This window comes from Poeciliopsis prolifica, unplaced genomic scaffold (genome assembly GCF_027474105.1).
Source record: "Poeciliopsis prolifica strain line A6 unplaced genomic scaffold, Auburn_PproV2 SCAFFOLD005, whole genome shotgun sequence".
In the NCBI taxonomy this organism is placed as follows: domain Eukaryota; kingdom Metazoa; phylum Chordata; class Actinopteri; order Cyprinodontiformes; family Poeciliidae; genus Poeciliopsis; species Poeciliopsis prolifica.
The window spans coordinates 18,126,829-18,154,217 of NW_026562380.1; the positions used below are offsets into that span (position 1 = coordinate 18,126,829).

Consider the following 27,389-nt stretch of genomic DNA (forward strand, 5'->3'; position numbering starts at 1 on the left):
CATCTCCAACCCTCTTTCCACATGCCCAAAACTTCCCCGTCCCACCCAGTGCCCCCCACCTCTCTCCACTCTCAGCGAACCCTCATCCCTCTGGTCTCCTCCAAGTCCCTCCGTCTCTCTCCGCGCGTCTCTCCCCGTCTTTCTCTGCTCCGTGAGCTGGAAAATTGGCTTCAAAAGGCCACTGCTGTGAACAAGGGCCAGCCACACAGTTGGGCCCGTCCGCTTTATCTTTCACGCCACGGAGGGGGAGAAGGAGGGAGGAAGAATAGAGAAGAATAGTTTTGACCAGTCACTGAAACCAATAACCAGGAGAAAGCTACTTACTAGAGGTCTCTCTCTGCCTCTCTGTCTCCTTCTCCTCTCGTCTCCGCTCTCTTTGCATCTCTTCTCACCGTGCCTCACTCCGTTTCTTCCTTTCTCTCGCGCTTTGCCTCACAATTCTTTTTTATTTCCTCTTTCTTATCGTCTTTTGTGTACATTTCCCTCCGTTTTCAACATTTTTTGTCCTTTTCTGACCTTAATCCTCCTTTTTCTACATTATACGCTCAGAATTATTTGATATGTTTCACATTCTCATTTTCAGCTAGAAGTTCAGGAGAGTTCACTGGCTGACAGAGCTTTAGCTGTATGTATGCTTGTAATCTACTATGTAAATTGTGAAGAGAATTTATGAAGAAGCTGATTTATTTTTTTTATTACCGTAGTGCAACGAGTGCTTTGCTGAAGTCTTCTAACTCTTTGCAGTTTTTTTATTTTGTGAAATAACGCCACAAACATCTAATTTTATTCAGATTTGGTTTGGTAGCAGAGAATTGTAAAAAGAAAACTATTTTTACAAAAAGCATTTTTTTGAAAAGGGTAGCTTTTGAAACATTTACTCTGCTACTCCTAAATAAAAGCCAGTGCTATCATATGGAAAGCCACGAAATGTGGAAATCATTGCGTACTCGTCGCTTTTACAAATTTAGAGCACACTTAGAAAATCCAGAGAATATTTTTGCCTGTTCTGGGTATTTAGCAACCCAGAACAGGCAACCCAGAAAAACTACATTAGCAACTACTTTTTGGACTCCTGTTCTTCTGACCAAGAAAAGGAATTAGACCAGATGATACTTACTTATACTTATTTACCAACCCTGAATAGGAGTATCTGCTTTGGATCAACATTATTAGCTTTTTCTGTTTTTGCTCTTTCCTTTGGTTTGTTATTTTGTTTGTATTTCCTTTTAAATTCCTTTAAACTTTGTATTGCCTTGTTGCTGAAAATGGGCTATATAAATAAAATTACCTTTACTTTCACCTTTATGTCACTTTATGTCTGTGGATTATTAATCCTACGGACACGACTGATTATAGACTAAACATTTACAGTGAGTAAGCTCATGTATCTTCTTAAAGCTTAAGAAGCTGTGAAATTTTTTCTTTTTTCATTGAAAAAGAAATACAAAGGCTGGGATAATTTACAAACTACAAGTAACAGTACTCCAGTAGTAGTGTGGTTACATGCAGTAGTTACTTGTAGTAGTTAGGTGTACTAAGAGTGACCTAGTCCTCTCCAAAGGTAATCGGGACCGCTCCAGTCTGAAATTGGGGATATTTAACTTGTTTTGTTGTCTTGACTGAGAAAAAACGAGAACACAGCCTGTTGAATGTGACAGGTATCCAATCAGAAAGTGAGGTGAAACATGGAGGGGAATCCCACATACACGAGGCAAAACGATTGTCATGGCTCACCAGAAAGTCTGGTGGATGTCAAAGACACCTTTTGCTATTTTTCTTTTAATTAACTATAGTCCACAAACTTCTTTCCAGTGAGCCGTATTCGTTTAATCTGAACTCCCGTTTGGTCTCGAGACGTTTTGCGAGATTTTCTGTCTGCCGTCTGAAGGTTGGTGAGTGAAATGGTGTGGTGTGTTACTCCTGCTGCGTGACTTGACACCACAAACTATTTTACCAACATTTTATATCAACATGTATGTGATCCCTCGAGTTTTGAAAATCGGAGGACAATTTTAACATCTTGCTGTGAGAACCAAGCATTAGTGGGACTGGAATTGGTCCCACTAATGTCAAAGCTGACTGTGACAGCTTTCTGTTAGACTGAGTCAATGGGTCCTTTCCTGTAGTGTGCTTGCACGCTTGTTTATTCAATGCATATGTCGCTTTGTCCCCTCAGCAATGTAGCTCTCACAGGGATAGACCACCTTTTACCGGAATCGAGCCCCTCTTACCTGATGCCTCAAATAAACACACACATTGACACACAGCATTCACCCCCTGCGGAGCAGCAGGAGCTTGCTCTATGGGGATTATAGAGAAAGGAGGAAAAAAAGCTTTCGGGAGGACAGTCATCTGCTTCTTTCCTGCTGTAGACCATGGGCAGGCAGAGGAAAAAAAAGCTTTCCTCCCTCTAAGTCTCCTTTTGGCAATGCCTGCCAAAAAACTGGGCTGAGCAGCTTTGCAAAAGGAAAGGAAGGCAGGCATGCAGCCGATCCCTCTTTCTGTCTACACGGCAAAAAGAAATGGGCTCATTTAGCCAAAGCTCCCACGGTCAATGCAAGGCTCTGATAGAGGCTTTGGTAAGGTGAAATCCCTTATAAAAGGCTCTGTTAGTGACTGTTGGACTGCTGTTTATCGCAGGCTATTGCCTCCTCCTGCGGTTTCTGGTTCAAGGTGGGTGTTTCATCAAAAACCGTGACATGGACTGCCTTCTGTGCTGTCAGTTTCCTTAGCAGGGTCTTTGTGTCTGCAACCTGGTTGTAGTCCAGAGACAAATAATCGTCATTCTGGATTTTCATCTTTGGCCAAAGACTCTGAGGTTTCCTTGTATATCACACGAAGCAGGTTTTATTTCGCTGTCATTTTCTAATGCTGATCTCCTGGCTCCTCACACAGGTAAACAGTGGTGGTTGTTTATCACTTTGTGCCAAGCCGTGCCATGCCCAGGGAGAAGATGTTGTTGACCTTGAGTTAAAATAGAGCTCTTATCATTAGCTGTCTTGATTGACAGCAGGGTGTTTATGAGCAGTGTGTTAGACCTTGTTTTTGCTTCATCTCTTGGGGTTTAGAGCAGCTTCCAAGAGGTGACTTGATTCTAGCTCTGTCATGCTCTCTCTTTCTTTTGGTCTTCCTTTTTTGTTCGAAAACTGTAAATTTAGTAATAAAATTACTCCATATAAAAGATACTGCAGTATAGTAACCAGTAGAAAAACGATTGTCTTGTCATGCTGACATGCACTTCAAAAGTTGAGTTTGGGGAATAATTAGTTGCAAACGGAAAATAACTACGGCTCACATTTACTGTTGACAGATATTTATCTATACTGTATGAAAGGCATAATCTTTTCTTCACACAGTCTACTCACACCTAGTTCACTTTTTTGGTCCTCATCAGAGTTTGATTACTCGTTCACACCTCCCCAAGTGAACTGGACTTTCTAGCAAATTTACTGGGATATGAGTAAAGCGGACTGAAGCTTTGTGTGACCCTTAAATCCCACATAATCTGACTGTGTGACACCAGTTTTGTCTAAGAACTTTCTGATAACCAAACTGTTGCTCGATTAAAGTATCTTTAAGAATAACTATCTTTGGCCAGGTTCAGAACGGTAATGCTGTCTCTCTACATCTTTTATAAACACTCAAAAGTAATCCTGGCTGGTTTCACCTCTAATCATTTTGCCACAACATGTGTGGCCAGGTCTTTTGGGGGGTAAAAAAAACGTTTTTACAGCAATGATGTCCATAGAAGCAAAATATGGAGAGCTCAGAGTTGATTGATGAAATTATCTGAATCAAATTCTGTTTCTTGTTTTTTAAACCACAGGTCCTTTGCTCTATCCGGACAACAGGCAACCCCCTGGACTGCTGCTTCAGCCAGCTTCAGCACTACCAGATGCTGACAGTGGAGTTACCAGCTGGACCTCAAAGACTGTCCGCTGTTACCTGTGTGTATGAATGCGCACGAGGGCGCCTGCACCGCACATCCATCATTTCCATCCCACTGCCATCGCCTCCTCTCTCCTGCTCTCGTCACCCATGTGAGACCACAGTCCTCCTAGGCTTGAGGGACTCCTCCTTAGTGCTCTACGACCAGAGACGGGCGGTGTCGATCTTGGCCTCCTGCCCTGTACCGCCCTTGTACATGGTCTGGCACCCTGCGGGGGCTGTTGTCATTATGGTGGGGGGGCAGGAGGAAGTGATGTGCTTTGATGTGGGCTTGGCACCTTTAAACATGGCGCTGGTAGCAGAAGAAGCCGCTCCCGCAGCCACATTGAGACTAACTCAGCACCTGAACTGCTCTGGAGGCCTGGCTGGACTGCAGTGGGGAGCTGGTTTTGATGATGGACCGGAGGGGACAGATACCCTGACTTTGGTCTTTAATGGAGGACCATTAGCTGCCTTGAAATTCAGACTAGGTAAGTAAAAAAAAGATCTTAAGGGTGTGTTCACAGCTGCCTTGTTTAGTCCACTTTAATCCAACTCTAATTCATTTGCCTAGAAAGTCAGTTTTTTGGGGGAGGTGTAAATGTGAAAAGAAATCCTAATTCAGACCAATAAAAACCAACTCTAGTCCACACAAAACTCTAAAAACTAGGTCTCGATTTGGTTGAATGAACTCTGGACCTGCTGCAATACAGGGGAGAATGCCAAATATTATCAGGAAGCAGGAAGAACATTTTGGATAAATACAATCAAAACAAACTCTTGAGTCCGGCTCAAACACGAGAAAGGACTTGGGGTCTCTTCCAAAAGAGAAATCCTACAACCACTAAAAGCTGTATCCTCTCAGCTTTTGTGTACAATTTGTGAAGAAGGAAGTTGCATTCAAATCTTCCTCAGACGTTTTTGTATCATTTCCTTCAGTGGTTCTTGGTGCAGCGCCACCACAGGTTAGGGGGAGGTGAACAGGTTTTTGGATCATTTGACAGTGTGAAACAATCCAATCAACCAGATCCTGGCGTCTTGAAACTTTGCAACTAAAACATCAGCTGCTGCATGTTTACAGCAGGGTTAATATCAGATCACTGACTGTCACCTCCGTTTGAACCAGGCGTACTCTTCCTGGTCTGTTCTGGATCTGAACCCACCTCCTCACTGCAGAAAGAAGTTAATTTGCCTGGAAGGTTAGCAGGAGTCACGCTCTCAGAGGTCATTCAATAATCGCCCTGGGGCACAAGCTCCCACGCCCCCCAGGTGCATTCTGGGATGCATTTTTCCGATAAATCGTTTACAGTGGCTGCACAGTCCCTCCGGGACCCGAGATAAAGTTTGCCAATCAAAGTTTTTTTGCGCCACAGCCACCTATCCTTTTGACACACTCGCTGTGGTTCCCATACACACACTTTAGGCATCTTTAATTTTAACTTTAGAAAGAAGATGTCACTGTGGCACGGAGCAATGCTGAAGTTTGAAGGCAGGAGCGTTGAAGTGGGGGAGGAAGGTAGAGAGCGTGTGTGCGTGTATCTGTGTGTGCACGAGGAAATGGGGAAGGGGGTTCTTCCAACAATAGCTTACCCTCCTCTGATCGTCTGCCAAGGTTTCTGATGAAGGAAGTCACTGCACGTCTTTTCTTTATGATAATTCCACCAACACACGCACGCACGTGTGTGTATTCTTCTATTTCTGTGCTTCTTTGCACACACACACACACACGCTCTCCAACCCGTTTGTTCGTTGCTTGTGCTCCCTTTCTGTATTGACTTGTTTCATGCAGCCCGCTACATGACAGAAGGAGCGAGTCGGAAAGGCGGCGTGGAAGAAAGACTTGGCCATGCTCCAAGTTCTCCCTTTTTTTTTTCCCACTCTGGAGGCAGGCCTCCCTAGCACCACCCCCACACCCACCCCCCAGCCTCCACCACGTTATCTCATCTGGGCACACGTTGGCCGCTACTGGGCCTGCACCGATACACGGTGTAGGGAAGCCGACCACAAAATGTGCTGCACCAAAGGGAAAATAGTCGTTTCTCCCTTAAACCCCCCAGCACTGGAACAAAGTGAAACATTTCAGATGGGTAAAGGACATAATGATGTCAGAGGGTGTAAAAAAATGAGTAAGATCCCAAAACTACATGAGAAAAATATGTAATTTTTCCAAAAATCAGCTCTAATCTAAAAAATAAGTGTCACACATACAAAAATTTGAATCAGGCATCATACAGGCAGCATATAAGCTTTAATTCGACGGCTGTAAATAGTACCGGTAGTCGTTTTTGTTTTTGATATCCATTCACACTTTCATTGTATAATTCACATTGATGGATTAATTTCTCAAAATGCTGACAACTGATTTCATTTTGGCTGAAATGGCTCTCCGTAGGTGTTAGATTCCAACAGAACGAGAAAATATCTGAGAGCAGACATACTTTTGATGGAGAGCCAAGTATATTTGAAAGCAAGCGAGGTTTTTCATTGGAGAGTTTTGTGTGAGATCAGTAACTGCGTTTCCATTACAAATACACACAAAATTTGTCAATACTCCGTTTATGTCAAAAACCACAAGTTCGCAACTGCCATGTTTCAATTGAAACATTGTGTCTCCTTTGCAGTTTTGTGAAATATATTAATTTTGATGCAGCCAAAAAAACCTATCAAATACTTCTTACTAAAAAACTGGAATTTTTTAGCAACTAGCATGTTTCCATGAAGCAAATTTGTTTTTATAATTGCAATTTATACAATTTTATGGTCAATGGAAGCACTTGTAACACATCTGAGTGAAAATGCTGAATCCTGCATTGGGAGATAATTTCTCCTACACAGGTTTTAAAAATCTGTTTGTGTTACATTTTCCTACAGATATTCAACACAAAATTTATGTTGTGTTTTTTTTTGTAAAGTGGACACACATGCCCACTTTGTGGATTAATACTGTTTCTTTATATTAACCTCTAAACTAAAATAACAGTGGAGTCGTTTTATAAGTTCCTTTGTTTGGCCTCCCTTTGTCCCCATAAGTCAAACATGTTGCAAAGATGTAATTAACTTACGAACAGGAGACTAAAATGTCAAAGACAGTTTTATACGGGAAAATCTGTAACTCAGCACTATAGCTATGTTCAAAAAGCTCTTCTTTTCGCTACATTTTTTTTGTCTATGTCAGGAGTGTTGTTAGCCACCTGCTGCTTTGACACTGGTATAACCCTGCTTATATTCACAAGCCAAGATCAGAAGTAGACAGCTTTTCTCCTCATGGAAGCACAGAAATATCAACTTAAGAGGAGCAAAGGTTGGGTTAAAACTAATAAAGAGACCACGAATGTTTTGAATGTTTCTCACTTTGTCTTTTCACAAAATAGTTCCCGTTTTTCTTTCAACCTATTTTTGCCAACAAATAACTTTTTCAAACCGACCACTTTAACCATCATAGATGAATGGTTGAGTAGAGCGCCGCTTTGACACATATCTGCTAATTTGGCTATATGACCCACTCGCTTGGATGCTAACAGATGTAACAATGGTAGGGGAACTTTGACCCCTTCAATTTAAGGATTCCTGATTCAAGGTGACATGCGCATCTCATGGTAAAATTGGAAGTCTCTTGCAACTTTTCGAGATCTAAATATTGGCTCTTGATTTTTTTTTGTTCTGGACATGCTGTTTTTTAGGTCAGTTTCAGATTATTTTGCAATAACAGATCATCAGTCTTGGATGCTGTATTTATTCTAGTGGCTTCCCCTTCAGTGAAGCTGTAGCTAGTAGAACCTTAGAGTAGTTTTAAGATTTTTCTTCCTCATTGTAAACTTTAAACTTCAATAAAATTTGCTCCATAATTGTTTGAAATGAACCAATTAAGATATTTTTGTCCTGTTTGCATAATTTGACTGTTTCTTGAGTTGAACATTTTGCTGACAATGTGACTGCAGTCTCCTTTTTGATGCTCACTAATAGTTTTTTTTCTCTTAGCTGGCCAATTGAATTAGTGTAGACAGGTGTGAGAGGAAGCTAACGAGACCTCAATGCCACAAAGATCTATTGTTTCTGCTCAAGGTTTAGTTAGAGCTGCAGTCGACACCCAGGGCCAGCCCTTCTGCACACTGTCACACACAAACAGCACCCTCAAACACAAACAAGCCGATGTATTAGCCACATTAGCCATCTCTTTAGGGGATTTGGAGGATTGCTAATTGCCAGCTTGTCATTTTAATTGCCCTTACCACCACCCACCAGCCCCCATCTGACTCATACACACATGAATACACAAAACTTCTTCAACAAGACATCTTGCAGCCTGCTGCACCAACAGTAAACATGTGTAGCCAACGCTATGCTCACTAATCACAACCTTCTTTTTAGTAAATATTTTATTGTTACATCAGAACACGTTGTCAAATGACTAATAAGCAATACTGTGCAATAAACTTTTCTCAGTATTTGTACCTTCTAAGGAGTCAAACATCCAGGTGATCCTTTAAAGTTGTGTTAATCAACAGTTCTTCAAGCTTTCTGCTTGGTCTCTTTAGCAATTTTCAGAGGAAAGTTTTTTAAAGCTGCTTAACACTGACCTGTGAATCATTCAAGGCATAAATTGGCACCTAGGTCACAGTTTGTTATAATTTCGTTTGACTCATCTTTTGACCATATCAGTTTTGAGCAGTGCTTAGCAGACAAAATGGTGTTTCAGCTCAAAAAATTTGAATCCTGTAGATCATCAGCTGTGGGTGATGCAGCGTAAAGCTACGACTAGGCCTTTTGAGGAAAAAGGATGTGTGTGTATTGTTCGTGCTGACACTAACTTAACAGTGATAGCATAAACCCAGTTTTTCTATTCACAAACTTATTTAAACAGGAACTTTTCTTGATGTAAAAGCATCACGCCATCCTCAATCCAGTTTTGAAGAATTCTACCAAAATGGGCGGAGCCAAGAGACAGGTGGCCAAGTGTGAGGATGTGCGGATGGGGTTGAGATGTGCTGACTTTCCCTCCATCCAGGACTTACTCAGATCTAGCCTAGGGTAAAAAAAAAGGCAGATAACATTTCTGCAGACCCCACACATCCTGGACACAAACTGTTTAACTATATAATGTCACAATAATGTCTTTTTACTTTCGTTATAATAAAAAAAAAATGGCTGAAAATACTTATACACATATTGTCCCTCTAACGTTCTTTCATTTCCCTAAAGTTTAATATTCTCAAACTCTTTGTTCACGCACACAGCCTTGACCAATAAAACTGATTCTGAATGTGAACTCTGAACTTACGTGGCAGGAGCTCTAACTGGAGGCCAGCTGGGCCATGTGGAGTTGTTGCAGCAGCGGCTCCGTTGCGGTCAGGTCAGAGAGGCGCTGGGCATCCTGGAGGCCATGGACTGGAGCAGCATGGGGGACGAGAGCTACCAAGCCCTGAGCTCTGTGACCAACCACCTGCTGAGACTGCCGCTCAACGCAGACAGGGAAGGTGAGGCTGTCGGTCGCACCACGAGCTTTAGGCCGCCATGACTATCAGAAAATTTGGTTTCAATTAGTTAAACTAACTTACAAGTAACTTTTCAGCAAGATACAGAAGCTTATTTTAAGTCAATAATTTCTAAGTGTTGATTTAAAAAAAAACACTAGTTCCAATGGCAGATTATTTAACTTATATCTAAGACATTTCCCCATGTTACAAGTGAAATAATCTGCCAGTGAAACTTGTAGTTTTCACCAGTATTAAGGAATTATTGACTTAAAACGAGCTCCTTTGTCTAACTTGTAAGTTACTTTCATCTTAGTTAAAGTGTATCTCAACGTTTGTGCAGCCCAGCTGGAAGCAGCCCTGCGGGTGTTTTACGCCCCGGCTGCCCCTCTGTCCGATACAGTGGTACTGGAGTACAGGGAGCCGGTCACCAAGTACGCCCGCCGCCTTTTTCACCACCTCCTCAGGTAACGCAGCCTTCATGCTGCTGCTGCTTTTGCTCTTAATTTAATGCACTGGGGGAGAAATTGGCTTTGTGCAATCCAGTTCAGCTTCTGTTAGGCCTGCCACAGGAAGCAATAAATTAACTAGTCGCATGATAGAGAAAAGTGAGTTCAATAATTTCTCTTCACAGGTGTTAGAGAGATGCTCCACTTTGATATTGCAGGAAAAACACTGCAAATATTTGAAACCCAGTACGATTTAGTTAGGTTGCACTACCTGTCACTTTTGCATGCTTAATATTTCTAAAATGCAATTTTGGTTACAAAAGCTTAATTATCCATTTTTAATTATTGTTACTTTGTTTTTTATTTTATGTATTTAAAACATTTTTCAGTTCCAGTGTTAAATATTGTTTAGAAATTAAAGCATTTTGTATCTTGAGAGAGTGTACTTTTCTTAATATGCCATTATCATTATTGTATTAGTTGAAAATGGTCTCAAAGTAACATTGTTTACCGCAATAGTTTCTGTGGCAATTTGTTATCCTACAAAATGTGTTGTGACAGGCCTAGCTTCGACAGAGCACTTCTTGAAATAAAACAAAAGCTGTACTTCCAGGTAGGCTGCAGTTCAGTGTTGTGCAGTGTGAAAACCCATATATAGAGTATTTTTAAAGCACTCCCGGAGCATGTTGTTGAGTTTATCAGTGTGCAGGGGAGAATAGCAAGTGTTCAAAAATGACAACGAGTGAAAGAAACAAATTTAACACTCCCTATTTTCCTCTCGCTTGTCTTATTTCAACATTTCTAAAAAAAGGACGTCGCTTTTGAATGTCATCAGTCACACATGCGCTGATGCCGCTTTGAGTCATTCACTAGGCAGAGCAGCGCTCACTCAGACCTGTTTAACTGTTGTTTCATTTTCCCTTCTGCCATGAGAGCCTTTTGAAACGCCCGTTTGACTGAAATAGACCCTGTTGTTCCCACACACTGCCGCTCACTGCTCTCCATCCAGCAATTACCTCCGTTTTCCTCCCCTGTTCCAGAGCTGGAGTGTTGTTTGGCATCCCTCCTCCTCTCTTATCACCTGCCTGCATTCTTTTTCTCTCCATCAGCATCAAATAAAGAAAGCCTCCACTCTCTGCTTGTTTATTTGTTTTATGTTGGATGTGTTCAGGGAAAGTTAGGCTGTTTTGCGTCTTTCTTTCTCTCTCCCTTTCTCTATCTCTTTTTCTCTCTCTCTCTCTTGGCTTTTCTCTGGATAATAACAAAAGTGCTCGCTATTCACTGTTCTCTTATTGGCAGAGATTTGTGTGCATATCTGTGGATTTAGGTAAAGCTTGGACAAAAATGTACGTCAGGCTGATTCATCTATAAATTTCCTCCAGTTGTTTTTGTAAAACAGATATTAGTCGGTTTTAGTTTTCCAGCACTTATCGTCTCTGCTTTCTTTGCAGGCATCAGCGTTTTGAGAAGGCTTTCCTCCTCGCTGTTGACTTGGAAGCTCGAGATTTGTTCATGGTGAGCTAAAAGACATTTTTGATTTCAGATAGTGGTTTGACAGCAAAACAGAACTAAAATCTGTATAACAAATGTTTAAAAAGTGTTGACTGAAATTCCCATTTGAAAATTGTAAATATTTTTGATTTTGAATCACATACACAGATTTGAGCTCACATTTCTTAATGTTTTGTGAATACTTGTGTTTTGGATAAAATGATTCTGTGTCTTTCCTCTGTCTCTTCCATCTGCTCACATGCACACTTCTGCTTCTTGCATACGTAACCATAACATTTAAGACTAGTGACCGTCTTCTGTGTTACACATAAAAACCAGTTAAGGCAGGCCAGCACTCCTCAAAGCATGCAGAATCAGAAGACAGAAACAGAACTTGTGCGGCAATCTTTGTTTTACTTGGTGTCGCCCTTGAGATGTGCTAAGCAGGCCCGGTGCTGGACGGTGAATGCCACTCTGTATCTGTATGAATTGTAACATTTGATCATTTTCAGCACTAAAACATGTTTTACACTGAACCAGGTCTAAAAGTAATGACCCTGAAGGCCTGTGGTCGAGTCCTAGAACTTGTATATAGGTTGACATTTTTTGCAGAAGATTTACCCAAGTGGCCAGAATTTTTACAGAAAATTATCTGGGTGGCCAAACTTTTTGCATAGATCTACCGAGGTTGCCAGAACATTTGTAGAAAATGTTCATTTTCATCACCCAGAGGCTGTCAGACCATCTAGTCTAATGAAACTGAAATAAAAGCTTTTGGCCTGAACTCCAAGCATCTTGACTAAAGACAAACTACTCTTCACTTGGCTAATTTTGTCCATATTGTGTAGCATTGTGGTGGTTGCATTATACTCTAGTAATGTTTTACATTTGCAGGAGGAGTTAAGATGACAGCAGGAAAATACAGAATGCACTAAAACTCAGAGTAAGACTAACTAGTCTCCCAACACAACATTGACCCAAAGCGCACAGTTAGCATAACAATAGAGTGGCTAAGGAGCGCTCTGTGAATATTCTTAACAGCAGCTGGAGCACATGCTCCAAATCCAATTGAGAATTATGTAAACACATAAAAGTGACTGTTCAAGTTAAACACTAGTTTGAACACTAGATTGAACACTAAGTGTTCAAGTTGGGTTAACGTAAGAAGATCTGCATTGAAAAATGGTTGAAAATCTCCCAAAATAAATCTACAAAATAACTATTCATAAGATTTTTTTGTTTGGTTTTTATATTTTATTTTTAATAAATTAGTAAATAATTTTTTTTAAAAGCCCGATTCACTGAAAAAGTTACTGTAATACATTTTCAACCTGTCACAATATGTGGAAACTGGCCATGCTGTTGTTCTAGCATCACAGGTAACCGTTCATTCTTCTTTTATTAGCTATGTAGTAGAATAACATTAGATTTTTCTAAAACCTAAAATTGGTATCTCATGCAAACAATGGTGCATGTTTACTTTGATTGGCAAAAAGTAAGCCACAGCAGGTTCTGAAATAAATTGTTAAAATCCCATCTTGTTGCAACATTTATAGAAGAAATAGAGGTTTAGAAAATGTGGATATTTATGTTCCAAAACTTAAAACCTTAGAGTTAAAACTACCTTTTAAATTAATTACCATATTGCGTTATTGACATTAAACAGATTAAGCCTAACTGATTAATATTTGGCCTCCAGAGGATTAGATGTCGGCTCAGTCACCAGCGCCTTTTCGAAAAGCTTCCTGCAGGCCCCTTAGTGCCATACACCCTATTTTAGTTGTTCATTCACTGTTAAACCCTTCTTACTTGCATTTGCACATGACTTGTAACCCACAAAAGTGTGTGTATGTGTGTGTTGCAAGTCAGAGAGCAGGTGTGATCTCAGTGTGGGCCCCTGTCTTTTCACAATCTCCCTGGCCTCCGCTCGGCCTTTTGCCTCTCTTCTCATCTACCTCAAACTTCTTCTTTCTTCCACGTGTTTCTGTAGGTGTCTTTTTCTCTTTTTTTTACCCCTTTTTTAACGTCCCCCCCCCTCTTACTTTTTTTGCTCCATGCTTCAGCAGCACAAACACAAAAACACTCACTCATGCTCCTCTCTGTCCCTCAATCACACTGATAGCGGCGCTTCCAATTCCCTCCCCACTAATAGGCAGGGCTGCGGGGAAGCCGAATTGAAAAGGTGGAGTCAAGCCGGTGAACCTTGAAAGAGTGAAGGAAAGAGGGGGCAGAGAGGAAAGAGGAGGGGATGGTTTGATAGAAGGTCAACAATAAATTTAAGATTGTTTTTTTTTTAAACAAGTTGGAGTGAAACTTCTCCTCTGTTATTTATCACAGGTGCAAAGAGTTGAGTCCACTAATTTCTGCCTGTTCCTCTTAATGTGGACAGAGTGCATCAAACAGATGTAGGTGGCCTCATCCGGCTGCTTCGTTTATTTTTTTAACAAAACATAGTATTTAAAAAAATTCAAATCTTTATGCTTCTAACACAAATCCTTTCAGTTTCTTGACCAGAAAATGAGCATTTCAATTTTAAATTGAACAGACAAATAAAATGTGGGTGTGTAGGACCTAATGAATTACTGCCAACTAATCCCCAAAGATCAGGCATAAACATAGAAACATCCCACCATGACAGGGCAAAAGCTGCGTTTTTCTTCAGCGTGGAGGTTTCAAGCAGCCATGTTGGACAGTTTTGCTTCCCTGTTTGGTCCAACATTTACAATCATAATAATAACAATAATAATTAATAATAAAGTATGTTATTTTTCTTAGATAAATACAGTTTGTATTAGATTTATTCTTAAGAATTCAAATACAGCTACTTTAGTAAGAATTTACAAAATTGACCTGCTGCTACATGTCCACTCTATTTTTTGTTTGGGAGTTTTAAAAAAAAATATTCGTTTTTATGTTAATTAAAAAACATCGTCTATGTTTTTTATATTTTATCATTTCTCACTCTGTTGTCGATGACCAGATCATTTTGGAATCCAAAATTTGCAAAGACGTTAGATTAAATTGCTCCCACCATTTAGCAATAAATGTATTGTGTGAGGATCTAATGTCCATTTAAATAACACACTTAAGCTTAAAACATGTTAAGATTAATTTGTATGACTTGCTTGACTTTGAAATGTTAGTTTTTTTGTCCACAAATTCACACAAAACATTCCCATGTAGTATGCTGATGTTCCTGGTTGAACAGCTGTATTTGTTTGTTTATGTGTGAGAACTTGAAAAGAATATGTTAAAAAAAAGTATGTACAATGATATTTAATGGAGTATTGCAATACCTTACGGACAAAGGTTGTCCAAAGCACAACAAGCATTAACAACTTTGTAGAAAACTCTTTCCCTCATGACCAAACTTCCTTCTTCATGTCTATGGCCTCTAACTGACTATATCCTTTCAAAAGTAGTGGGAGCTTCTCCAATGTTTCTGTGATCATGTTTTAGCCGCAACACCAATATAGCATAGTCATGTTAGCCATGTTACGTAGTCAATGTAACATGCCAACTCAGGAGCTACCTTCTTTCATATGTTCATACAATCCACTGTGTTAAGCATACGGTTCTAAACGTCATATGTGGAGTCATAATTAGATCTTGAATTTACTTCACAGATAAAGTTCTATGCTAAAAGAAGGAAGTTAGCACTTCTTACACTTCAGGCTAGCCAGAAAAATTTGTTTGATATAGCAAAATGTCTCCTTCCCCGTACTAACAGTCAACAGAGAAATGCTTTTTTGTCAAACTATGAACTTCTGAGAAGTCCTCATCCTGCACACATTTTATACATTTCAGAAATTGAGTAAAAGTAATGTGTACCTTCTGTTTTTGACTCTTTCACCTTCTTTTTAAACATCTTGAGCAGACTTAGGAAGCCTGCGTGAACCCCTTTGTGAATGGCCACAATGGGAATCTGCTCATATCTGGTTCACTGATTTCAACCGATACCGGCCGATGATCGTCATCCCAGATCTGTAACAAAGCTAATGCTCATTCACAGCAAACTGTTTCAAGCACCTTTTCTTTTAGCCTCAGCGCCCAAGAGAGCAGCAGCTCATTGTCTGCAAAGAGTGAAAGAGAGTCGAGAAAGAAGAAGGACAAGGGGCCACATTGACATTTCACCCCTCGCCCTGTCCTTCGGTCTAATTAGGTTGTGTTGTTGCTTTAACCTGCTGCTTGGCTGATTGGGCCGAGGCGGAGGGGGTTAATGAGGGCAACTCACCGAACTCTTTGTAACTTACTAACTTGCCCGCAGAACTCAATAACGCGCCGTCGACTTGATAGAAAGGACTCGCAGATAACATGGAAGCCATCACCTCCTCCAGAAAAGCTCAGCATGACCCTTCCTCCCCACCATGACACGACCCTCCATTGTTTCCCAGCTAACAATAGAGGTCCTTCACAGCCCCCAACCCCTCCGCAAAAAGAAAAATAGAAAGCTTTTGTTGAAATGAAACACTTGGTGTTGGGTTAAATTGAGGGGGAGGAGGAATCTGTGGGGAGGTTACTGATTGGTTGGCTCGTTTTCTTTTTCTTCTGTTTTTCATTATTGGTGCTCTTCTGTAACTCCCTAATTAGCCTTTGATAATGAGTTGATAATGTAACCAATTAGGTCATTCGTCAGCCAAGTCGAGCCCACGACGCCTCCCTCCCTTTTTTTATTTCTGAGCCTCCTAAATAGGTCTTGGTAGAGCTTGCTAATTAAATAAAATATTTTTGTGATAGCTGAATGGAACGCCAGCTCGTCTGTTGAATGAGGCCTCGTACAGTATCGCTGCAGATATCCTCAAGCGAAGCTGTTATCTTCCCCTCCTATCTATCGTCGCTGGCAACACCGAGGCAACACGGAGGGGTGGAGATGTCGCTTCTGCCTCTTTGGCAATAAACTCACAGTTGTCTCTCGCGTGATTAATTAGCCCTTTTAAAACTCTCGACGCCTCTCTAACACAAGACTTTGGGGTGTTATTTGTGTCATGAGACTAGTGTGAAACTAATTATGTTGATTTTTCAAGATGTTAGCATATTTCTGCCTGCGTGTGGCTGCCAGTATTGTTGGCAAATGCTAACGGGAAATTGCTTTAACAAAACCTAAAATAAAAATGCTAACTGCTTTAATTTGAGTCTGTGAGACTGATTGTTAATAAAGTATTTTTGGTGTTGCCAAAGATAAAGAAGGACAGATAATTTGAAAGCACCCAGATAAATATATATATATATTGTTTTGGTTCATGCAATGAGTGTACCTCTGAAGTAAATCAACAGGATCGGCTGCCAGGTCCTCAGAAGGCTTTGCCCAGACTACTCATTCATTAATCCCTGACATTTTCAAATTTCACACTTTTATAAATGATCTGTTGCTCACAGATGTATGACAATTTTACAAACTTATCAAAGGAGTAAACTTTTCAAATGTCTGATTCCTTCCTGAGAAGTTCTTCTTTACTTGGGAAATGCCAAATATAGCATATTTTACAATTATAATTTAAACAAATACAGGTAATAAGTATGTTAAATTTGAAACAAAACGTGCTGATTTGTCTTCAGACACATCATAATTCATGTGTTTTTTATATTCAGTGTCCAGCTTTCAGTGCCTTGCAAATTTCTGTCCATTTTTTTGTTTGTTTTCCCTTTTTTTCACTTCACGACTGCAAACCTGAGTTTTTAGGAATTTTAGGTCTGTTTAGGGAAACTTTGATTTGTCTTCAATCCTCCTCTGTGAATACTTTGTTGATCGACCTTTCATTGATTGTCACTGATGTTAGAATGCAGCTGCAAAATGGTTCAAATTCAGTCAGAACGGAGATGAACGTCGATTTTCAAATCTCATCACTAATTCTCATTGAATTTCGGTCTGGACTTTGACTAGCCCACTCTAACGAGTGAATGCTCTCTGGTTTAAATGATTCTGGGTTGTTGTCCCGGCGGAAGGCACAACTCTGCCCGTCTCGAGTGTCTTTTTCAGCACCTAACACTTTCTCATTCGTGCTTGTCGTGCATTTTGCCTCGTCCATCTTCCATCTTCCAGTCAACTGAACTAAAGAAAGAATCCCCATAGCATCATACTGCCATCATCGTGTATTTTTGAGGGGTTTTTGACATTGTTTCTGTGAAATAGAATCTGTCTAAAGAAGTTAAGGACAAATGATAACTTGTTGAGCTTTACAACAGGATGTGTTCATTACATCTTTAACATTATCAATGTTAAAAATGTTAAAGATACACATTTTTATTTTTGATGTAATTTTACACTGTTTTAAACTGATCTGACCTGAGTGGTAATAAAATAGCTGTTATCTTACAGTGTTCTAAAGGGAGTGAATATTTTCAATACCATAAGTATGTTTTTCAGTAAAAAATTACTAGCAGAAATATTTTTGATACTAACAATCATAATTCTATTCAATACAAGTAGACACTTTTGGGTTTATGTAAAATCGGAAATATTTTGGGGCTGCAAGATAGAAATATTAAGACTAAACAATAAGGTTTTAGGTCTTTAGCCCTAAAGTTTTATTAAAACTACCGACGTTTGTTAGATGGACATTACCTCGCACTTCATTCACTGCATTTGTTTTCCCGACAACAGACATATGTTCATGCCCTTCCCCGTCCATGTGGTGCGACAGAAACCCGTCCTGTCAGGTCAGACTCCACACAAACACGAGTCAGGCTCTTAATGTGCTGAAAAAAAAATATTGCTCTGTGCCAGTTGACCTAATCCTTGATTTATTTGCAGGAAACCCAAATATCAGTCAGTATCGGGTTCTTAGCGTCCACCGCTGCTCTCCCCTCCCCTGTGCTCCCTTAAAAAAAAAGTAAAACGCCCCTCTTTATCAGCGCAGTTAGCTGGCTCACCGCAACCCCTAAAGCTCTTATATAAATAAGATTAGTGTCGCGTTTGAGCGTCGGGGAATAAGAGGTGTAATATCTGATGGTTTTATATGCAGTATTATTGTTATCCCCTCTTAGTCTGGCTGATACTACTCTCTCTCTTTCTCATTTTGCGTTTGTTCGCTCACTGATTCCTTCTCTGGGTCTCTTTCTACAGATTCAGACAGTATTATGAGGGGCTAAGCTGGAATAAAGCGCCTCAGCATCAAATGTTCATATTGTTCTGATCTGTCTGTCACGCCGTCTCATCCTCTCGTATTTTTTACTATTTATCCTTTATTTTTCCTGGCTTCCTCTCTCTTTTTCCACGTCCTGCCTCCTCGGTTCTGTCATCCGCTGCTCTGTTTGTTATCAATTAAGCACCTCGGTCATATCTAATTGTGGGGCCGTGTCCCCGTTTGTAAGGGCCAAATCTGTCACCTCAGTCCTGGGAGCCGATTTAGGCCCCTTTGAGGCCATTTTGTTGTCGTCCATTTTCACATTTCCGACTAACTCTCCTCCACAGAGGGCAGGCACCACACTATAATTACCCAATCTGTTCCTATTCACACTCCTCAATTTCAGCACCTCACCCTCTCTCATTCTCCTTTGCTCTCCCTCTCTCTTTTGGGAACCGGCACCCCCCCCCTCGTCTTTTTTTTTTCTCATTGGAAATGGTGTGGGTGAGGGGGTGGGCTACAAAAGCCGGGTTACAATGTGAGGGTATTAAGTCTGGGTGCTGGCTCAGCTGGGGGCTGGCTTTAGCCAGCTGAGGGTTATCCATGACGAGCCCTGAGTCACAGCGCCGATGTCTTGTGATGTTGCTGAAGCGGAAGACTTTGCTTAACGCGCTGTACACTTTGATGGGCCCTCAGTCCCTGCATTCTGCCTGGGGAAACCCTGCAGGCCTCAGGAGCCACTTGTTGGGTTTCCGGATGAGCATTTTGCATAGATGCAGACATATTAATATTCTTGCTGTGCTTATATTCAGGTACTGATAAAATCCGTTTTCATGATCAATTATATAAGGTATTTTAACTGGGGCTGAAACAAGTAATCTGATTCATCACGATGAATCGATTATTGACAAATTATGTAAAGAAAGAACTAATTTAGTAATTGATTGTTTACTGTGCTACTTTACATTTAAGATTTAAAAAACATTGTAAATATGTTCAGACCCAAAACTCCTAAAGTAGCATATAGTTTCACCTCTACCTGGTTCAAGTTCTGTAAAAGACAAAAAACCCCTATTAAACAAGTGTTTGCTAATCAGTTATGGGTTGTATTGTAAAAGTTGGATGAAATGTGGCATGACCGTTCAGTCTGCAGATGTTTTTAAAACTATCTGGTACTTATCTAAATTAGTACCACATATGGAAGAGGTACAAATCAGATTTTTTGAGGGGATCAGGGGTTAAAAGATTGGAGTAGGACTGTTCAGATTGTCATAAAAAAACTCAGATATTTTTGGCCCTCATCCGACACAAATCGGATGAGGGTCATATACGGCTGCTATGTGAACTCAGTATCTACAAGCCAAACTTGCCAGAAAAACAGCTTTTCTATTCTGACATCACAAGCCTAAACATGGAGAGTTTGCTGGATGCTCCTGCAGCTTGAACCGGAGCTTCTTGCAACTATGACCAAACTTTTCAGAAATAATTTTGTAACAGAACCTCATGTCCAGCATGACCGTATGGAGGAGGTTCTGTGATACTGTTTCCTGTATTTATAGCTTTTTAGCCATTCATTTTAGCCATTAACAGGGGGCATTGATTATAATTGTTGCCTTGAGCCCCAGTCGGTCACAGTTGTTGTAATGTAGTAAATTATTTTTCTTTTTGAGGATTTAAACTCGGTTCTTTAAATCTCATTTTGCTAGAAATACAAGATTAAAATGTTAAACTGCTGATATGCCACTGATGCTTTTGCTTCCATGAAAACTTTCCTGTAATCTTTTCATATGATGTTGATTAATATTTCTCCAAGCTTTCTGATTATCATTCAGTCCTGTCCTGTTTTATTTTTTGACTATTCGGCTTCTGTTTCACTCAGTTTTGTATTCATGTAGCTCTTACATAAAAAAGGCTCCTAAACTGTACAGATGTACCAATATTTTATCTGCACATGCAATCCCCAAGGACTTCTCACTAGCAGCCTCCAACAATCTAATTATTTACTCAAAACACTGCAAATACTTCGAAAAATACAAAAGAGCACAGTTTGACAAAAAAAAAATCCACCAAAAAGGTTTTTTTAAAAACTTGATGATTAACATTTGAGTGTTTTCTGATTTTTTTTTTCCTCGCTCACCTGCTGCAGATAGTTTTTCTTTGGTCCAACATTTATCACTTTTTCCTTTTGACCTCTTTCCTCATTTTTTAAGCAAATACTTTACATGAAGCTCTGATCTGGGCGGTGGGTCGTGGTAGTCGGACGTTCAGTCTGAACCTGGTTTTGTTTCAGGATAGTTCCTGTTAAAAGGCAGTTTTTTCTCTCCACTGTCGCTGTTGCTCAGGAGGATGTGTTGCTGCAGCATCAGACTTAAGGCAACGAGAATTAGCTTTATCACAAAATGATCAACCGAATTAGACAGTCATTATGTTTATGATCGAACTGGATCTAAATCTGAATGTTGATATTGGGTGAACAGTCTTGAGACAAACATTCTCAAGACATGTTTGACTTGAGGATCTGGTGTAAATTTGCTGGAGTTAGTGTGACGAATAATTAAAATTGAATTCAAATGAATGACAAAGCATTCCTCTCTACTGACGGCTGTTTTAAACATTAAAAATGTCTTCATATTTACCTTGTAAGACCAGATAATTAATGCAGAAATGTGCCCATAAGTAAAGCCTGCAAATTGAAGCTCACAGCCACAATATTCAGAACACATCAACAATTTTTATAGCAAAAATAATGTCCCACATATAGCTATCAATGTTCAATATCTTGTATTATTATCATTTAGGACATATTTGAGCAGAAGATGGTTTACGTCTTAACCAAGCAGCAGAAGTCAGATGCTCAGGGGTTAATAATGAATGTATTGCCATATTATCTCTTTTTATGAGCATTTGAGGCTCAAGCAGAGATACAGAGGAAACATGCTGTTTCCAATATTGTGACTGGCTGATATAATAACATGCTCGGCTGGATGTGTTTCCGTGTAAAAGGAGAATATGAGAAGGTGAACAGTCCTTCTCCCACTTTTGAAATGTGCCAGATAACATCCAACCCTGTTTAAAAACCAGAGACAAGTGTGTGTGTGTGTGTGTGTGTGTGTGTGTGTGTGTGTGTGTGTGTGTGTGTGTGTGTGTGTGTGTGTGTGTGTGTGTGTGTGTGTGTGTGTGTGCGTGTGTGTGCGCGCGCAGTTTGGGGCACAGGCAGCAAGAAGGCTGATTTCAAAGTTTTTTTTCTTTCTTTTTTTTTTTTTTTTGAGGAAGCGGCATTTCATTCGAACTGATGCCGTTTCTGATGTCGGACTTCAAACGGCTCCTTTTTTTTCTGCTTCTTATTTCATCTGTTTCTTCCTCCTCCTGCCAAAATACCGCAACCACCCCTCTATTAAAAAAAACTATTGTCATCTGAGCTCAGATTCATTTTAGATTAACGTTCACGTTTCTTTCTTTCCCGCATTACCTTCAAAGGACCTCCATTATGTCGCCAGTGATAAGGGCGAGGTGGTGCTCGCGGACGTGGCCAAGAGGAAAGCTAATGAAATCGAAGCCCGGGCCATCGCAGGCAACGGTAAGAAAAATAATCACTTGTCCAAGCCCAAATAAAGAAAATGCAGCCCATTATTCCTCCTTACATGTCGATAACCTCGATGGCTCAGCTCCCTTGACACACCTGAGATATTTTCTCAGGCTCAAACCTTCCTCTAAAAGCATAGAAAAGAATCAAATCAGATCAAGTTTGGCTGAGAGATGCGGAACGAAACATGGACAACAGGTTGACTTGCCTTCCCTTTTCGTTTTCTCACAGCTTTAGCTGCCCTGATAAAATCCAGCCCCCTTACGCTTTGCTTCGTACAGAGACTCTGGCCTTTTTGCTATCGAAAAATGATCGCTTCCTAGACTCTGTTGAGGTTTTAAATTCTCCCCAATTGTTAATGTTTAGCCGCAACTTATGTAATGTGTCAGTTTGATGCTGTGAAGCTTAAACAGTCCCCCACTCCAAAGAGAGAAGTGCAATATCCGAACAAGATGTTAATTCAGTATTTGGAAGCATTTCCAACAAGATCGGTACAGCTTCATTCACTTCCAACTGCGTAGATTAAGCTAATTTTTATTAAAAACTATCATAGTTTAAAATTTAGATGAAGACTCTATATGTTCAGATGTAAAATGAAAGGTTTTCTTGGTAGCCCAACATGAGAGAAAAACTCAACCAATGCCCAGGTTTCCTTTTTTTTCAGTCTATGCTGCTGGCCTTTAACAAACACTCCCAAAAGCACATTCCAGAGGGGATCAAGCTGAGTTCCTGATTACAAACCCATTCTCACAACCACAACCACACAGACGCAAACACACACGCTCAGTCCACACAGAGGCTACAAGGGCCGAAGGCTAGGCAGAAAAACATTCACATTTGTGAGGGGAACTAGATGAACATGTCGGATGAGTCCTTCATTGATGCTTAAAAGCGCAGCAGAAAGGCTGCGCGGGCATGTTTGTGTGTTCACTGATGAGGTATTTAACTCCACTGTATAAGGTCAAACCCCCGAGGCTGACCGTCTCGTCTGTGTGGCTGGGAATGAAAATGAGCATTTGTGTAACTCTGAGGCCTGTTTGCATCTATTTTCCCTTTTTCTTTTTTATTCCTAATGTGATGCTTAACACGCGCATGACCCCCCTCACCCCCCACCTTCTTTATAAGCTCCCTTAATTATGTCCTCGATGATTTACCTCAATCACCTGCAGCGTGTCCTATCCTTGGACAGCAGCACTGTGGAGAGGTGAGGAAGGGACACAGGTGAGAGGCAAGGAAATGGAAGACCTGATGATATATATATGTGTGTGTGTGTGTGTGTGTGTGTGTGTGTGTGTGTGTGTGTGTGTGTGTGTGTGTGTGTGTGTGTGTGTGTACGTGCGTGTGGGTGTGGGTGTGTGTGTGTGTGTGTATGTTTTAATGTTTAATTACAACAAAGGTTTTTAGGTCTTAAGTGATTCTTGAATTCATGGTCAATCTTGGAAATAATCATTTCTAAGATTGGAAATCAGTTTTTAAAAAAAATAATTTTACTCCTCATGGAATGATAAACTAAGCTTTTTCAGAAGTAGCTATTAAAGTTTTTTGCCTGTTCACTTTTCCCACTTTAATATTTGCAAGTTATATACGCCTATGTTTTTTGTCTTCTGTAACTAAAAAATGAAGCAATTTTCAATTTGCTTCAAACTTGGGATGCATTTTCATTCTCAAACTGTAGGAACCAACATGTTATATGGCACATATTGTTGGAAACAAACATTGTATCTGGGGATTTTATAGAACAGATGATGATGATTTTAATGCAAATGATATAAAAAATTGTAATTGAAAAGTACATTTTTTTCTCTTTTTGTTTGCGACAGCCACTTTTCTGGAGTATTTAATAAATATCATTTATTGAAAAATTATACTGTACTGTTTTACCTGCTCTGGTGTGTGAGATATAACAAGATCTCCATTTCTCTTTCAGGACTCAGCTGTCTAGTTTTGGTGCATTTAATATATCTGACCTTTTTTAGAATTTCACTTTCTAATAATTGATCAGAACTGCTGAAGGGAAATCAACTTATTTGGTATGTATATATACCTATATATAGTTGGTATGTATACAACCCCATACAAAATACACATCTAACATGACACAACATGTTGTCTATTTATGTTAAAGATAAAACTTAAATAGATGATAAAAGCCTTATGGATTCCTGAATGTAGGCAAAGTAAAACCTTGTTAAACTGCAAATTGTGATGAAGCAGTTTGACAAAAGGGCAAGAAAAAACCTGGTTTTATTGATGGCAGTTTCTACACGTACTATTATACACAATCAGATTTGTCAGAAATCCTGTGATTTGATGTAGATATTTTTACACATAACACAAAGCGACACAGAAATAACATCAAAGTGCTACATCACAAGGAGGATGTCGAGCCTGTCAGTCTGGACCAAAAAGCACTCAGCCTACACACACGTCAGCGGTGTGTGTGGTGTGTCTACATGTGTGTAAGCGTGCATATTAACAGTGCTTCTAAAGGCCGGCCATCAATAATAAGTGTCCTGCTGCAAGCAGAGGGCTCCAGTGAACAGGTGTCTCACTTTACACACACGTACAAGCACACACATTTAGCATTTGTAGCATAATGTGGACGGCTGGAGGGCAGACCAAAAGCAGAATTAGCTTTTTAAGTCGATAAAAATAATCAAATCTCAATCTGTGTGTCTTCAGGGTCTCAGTTCCGATTTCAGAGGATTTGTTTTCTGCTAAATCTCTCTTACACAGGGTTTGGGCTCTCAGCTTTTGAGAAACAATCGCTATGAAGCTTTTTGGAAATTGCCTACGCTGTGAACAACTGGCCTTCTCTGCGAAATGAGAAGTGTTATATCCGAACAAGATGGCAACTTCTTTGATTGGTCGGTTGGTTGTCATTGCTAAAACTACAGGGGGAAATGTAATTCAAAAACAATGTCATTGTTCACAACTTCCTCTGTTCACTGATTGGCCCGGCTGAAATGCTATCAAAGGAATCCAAGTGAAATGGAGGAAGCTCGGACTGAACATTATAGGGAAATGAGAATCAAACAGAAATGCCCAGACGAGGAGTTTGTTAAACTAGCCTGTCACCAAGATACCATGTGCATCGCATGCTGCATTGATGACAATTATGAAAGGTAACCGAGTTTTATACGTAGACAAAAGGATTTTAACACCAACAAAGTAATTCCTTAACAGCTACTATCCAAAATCTTGACTCATGCTAAACACTTAACTCTCACATTTGAACTTCCACCTAAAGTTAAAGTGTATTAGTTTATCTCCTGAGATGAGGAAAGATATACACAATTCTCGTAGTTATGGACACAAAAGTATAACATAATCTACAGTCATAAATGTTACTTTTGCATTTCAGTAGTTAGAATCGTCAGTCGAAAGGCCTGATGACAACAGAGAATTGTGACTTAATACCCTAATATTGAATCTGGATTAGTCTTTCTGGCCTAATTTCAGCTGTAGAGTCTGTTGAAATTATTACAACAATGCTGTACCCTGGGGTGAAACATGGAGGTGGCACCATTATGCTGTGGGAGGCTTTACTTCAACAGGTGCAGGAAGAAACATGAAAAGTTTGAGGTATTTTAAGGTGAAAAATGTCAGTACTTTACCTGAAAACCATATGTGTTGACTGAAATAAACACAGGGATGCAGACAGTAATTGAGGAACACGAAGATACAACAGATGAACAAAATTTCCTACAAGCAAAACAAGAACATTCACATTTAGTTTCTTACCTTAATTTGTCAGACTTTGTGCTGGGGTTTTTTGGTTTTTTTTTACTTAAACATCTTAACTTGTTTTCAAAGTGTGATCTCCATAAGCATGTAGCTGCAGAGCCACACTTTGACTTTTAAATTTTATGCATATTTTGTCCTTTCTCGTGTGCTTCAAGCCGCCTACAAACGATGTCTTCACAATGCAGTTTGGAGGTGTGCATATTGGCTCCAGTCTTAATTCTTCATAAGACGCTTCCTACTTACATATGTCTTCATAAAAAGCATGGCTGAGGCTTACATCAGATGAAACCTTCAAAAAGAGGAGAAGGGCGGGGGGGCACTTGAGCTCTGATCAATGCGTTTCTTTTTAAAACATGTAGACGGTGTTTGATGTTTGACGGGCCGAAGCAGACGAACAAATGGGGATAGTTTGCATGTTAGTTGGAGCCAGAGGCGGTTTTCCTCCAGGTGTCAGGTGTAGCTGCCGGTGTGGTTGGGAGCACTTCCCTCGAAGAGCAACAATACAAACTGCTCAAGTTTGTATTGTCCCGCTGAAGTTTGAAAAGAAAAAAAAAAACGCAATTGAGATGATTTGCATTTAAAAGATCTAACACCAGAAAAAGAAAAAGAAAACATTGGATAATTTTTCAAAAATTTGACTCTGTACCAAATTGAGCGGTTGTTTTAAAGTGGTTGCCAGCAATAGACACCACATCTTCTGTGCCTCTCCTCTCGCATTCATGCGCGCTCATTGTGAATCTCGATCCTCTGAGATTCCTGCCGCCGCTTGTACGCACACAACCGCACAATAGAGAACACGGATCGCAGCTTAGAAATGCTCCTTTTCATACCAGCATTGGAAATCGCTTATAGCTGTCTGGCTGATACGTGTGCTGATTTGGATTGATACAGCGCTGTGAGAGGCAGAAGGCCTTTTTCTCTTCTCCTCCATCTCTGTCTCTCTCGCTCTCTATCTTTTTTTTTATTATTATTCCTTTTGAGTGCCAAGAGAAAAAGCCAACTTGGTTTTGCAACGGTTGTGTCTCCCCCTCACAAAGGCTGATGTGACTGCAGGGCCTTTTCAGCGTGCAGAGACGAGAGCTTTATCTGAAGATCCACTTCTCCACCTCCTCTCTGCTTTTCTATCTGCTCTTTGTTGTTGCAGTGAAAGCCTGTTAGCTCCGCTGCGCGTTGAGGGAAAGACGTGGTTGTTTCTGCTCCCTTTCCCAGCTGCTTTGTTTGCACATCCTCCATGACTATTTGACTTCTTGTCTCAATTCAGAAATTCCCCCAAGTGGCAGCTCACTGTCACGTACCGTGCCTCAGTGAAGCGTTCGTAGCTCTTGAACTTGTCCGCATGTTACAATCGCAAAAGGTCACATGGGATTTATGTGAAAGCCTAACGTAAGGCGGTGCGTGATTGGGAAGTGGATCGAAGTGAGGGCTTTAAAATATTTCTTCCACATCTTTGCTGTGTGCCCTACATCGTTTGCAGCAAACAACAAACAAGACATCTTCTAAGTTCCTTCCACCAACTCGTTTCCTCTTCCCACTCATTTCTGAGGTGCAAAACTAATAGTCGTCTTCAATGTCTTCCAAAATTGAAGTTTGTAACGAGATGAAACGGGGCAAGGTTCGGTCCCATGATGACACCAGTGTCCTCACTGACTCACAACAA

General features: G+C 40.3%; 1 protein-coding gene across 5 annotated transcripts in view; it reads left to right on the forward strand.

Moving 5' to 3' along the window:
- Positions 1-27,389, forward strand: part of wdpcp (WD repeat containing planar cell polarity effector) — an 82,128-nt gene that overhangs the window by 47,999 nt on the left and 6,740 nt on the right. For 4 of the 5 annotated variants that reach the window (XM_055030234.1, XM_055030238.1, XM_055030237.1 and 1 more), the window contains 5 exons: positions 3,827-4,418; positions 9,213-9,401; positions 9,742-9,865; positions 11,299-11,362; positions 21,880-21,979. In XM_055030234.1, the coding sequence (XP_054886209.1) occupies positions 3,827-4,418; positions 9,213-9,401; positions 9,742-9,865; positions 11,299-11,362; positions 21,880-21,979 (1,069 nt within the window). The remainder of the gene's footprint in view (positions 1-3,826; positions 4,419-9,212; positions 9,402-9,741; positions 9,866-11,298; positions 11,363-21,879; positions 21,980-27,389) is intronic. The other variant, XM_055030236.1, reaches the window with a different exon arrangement.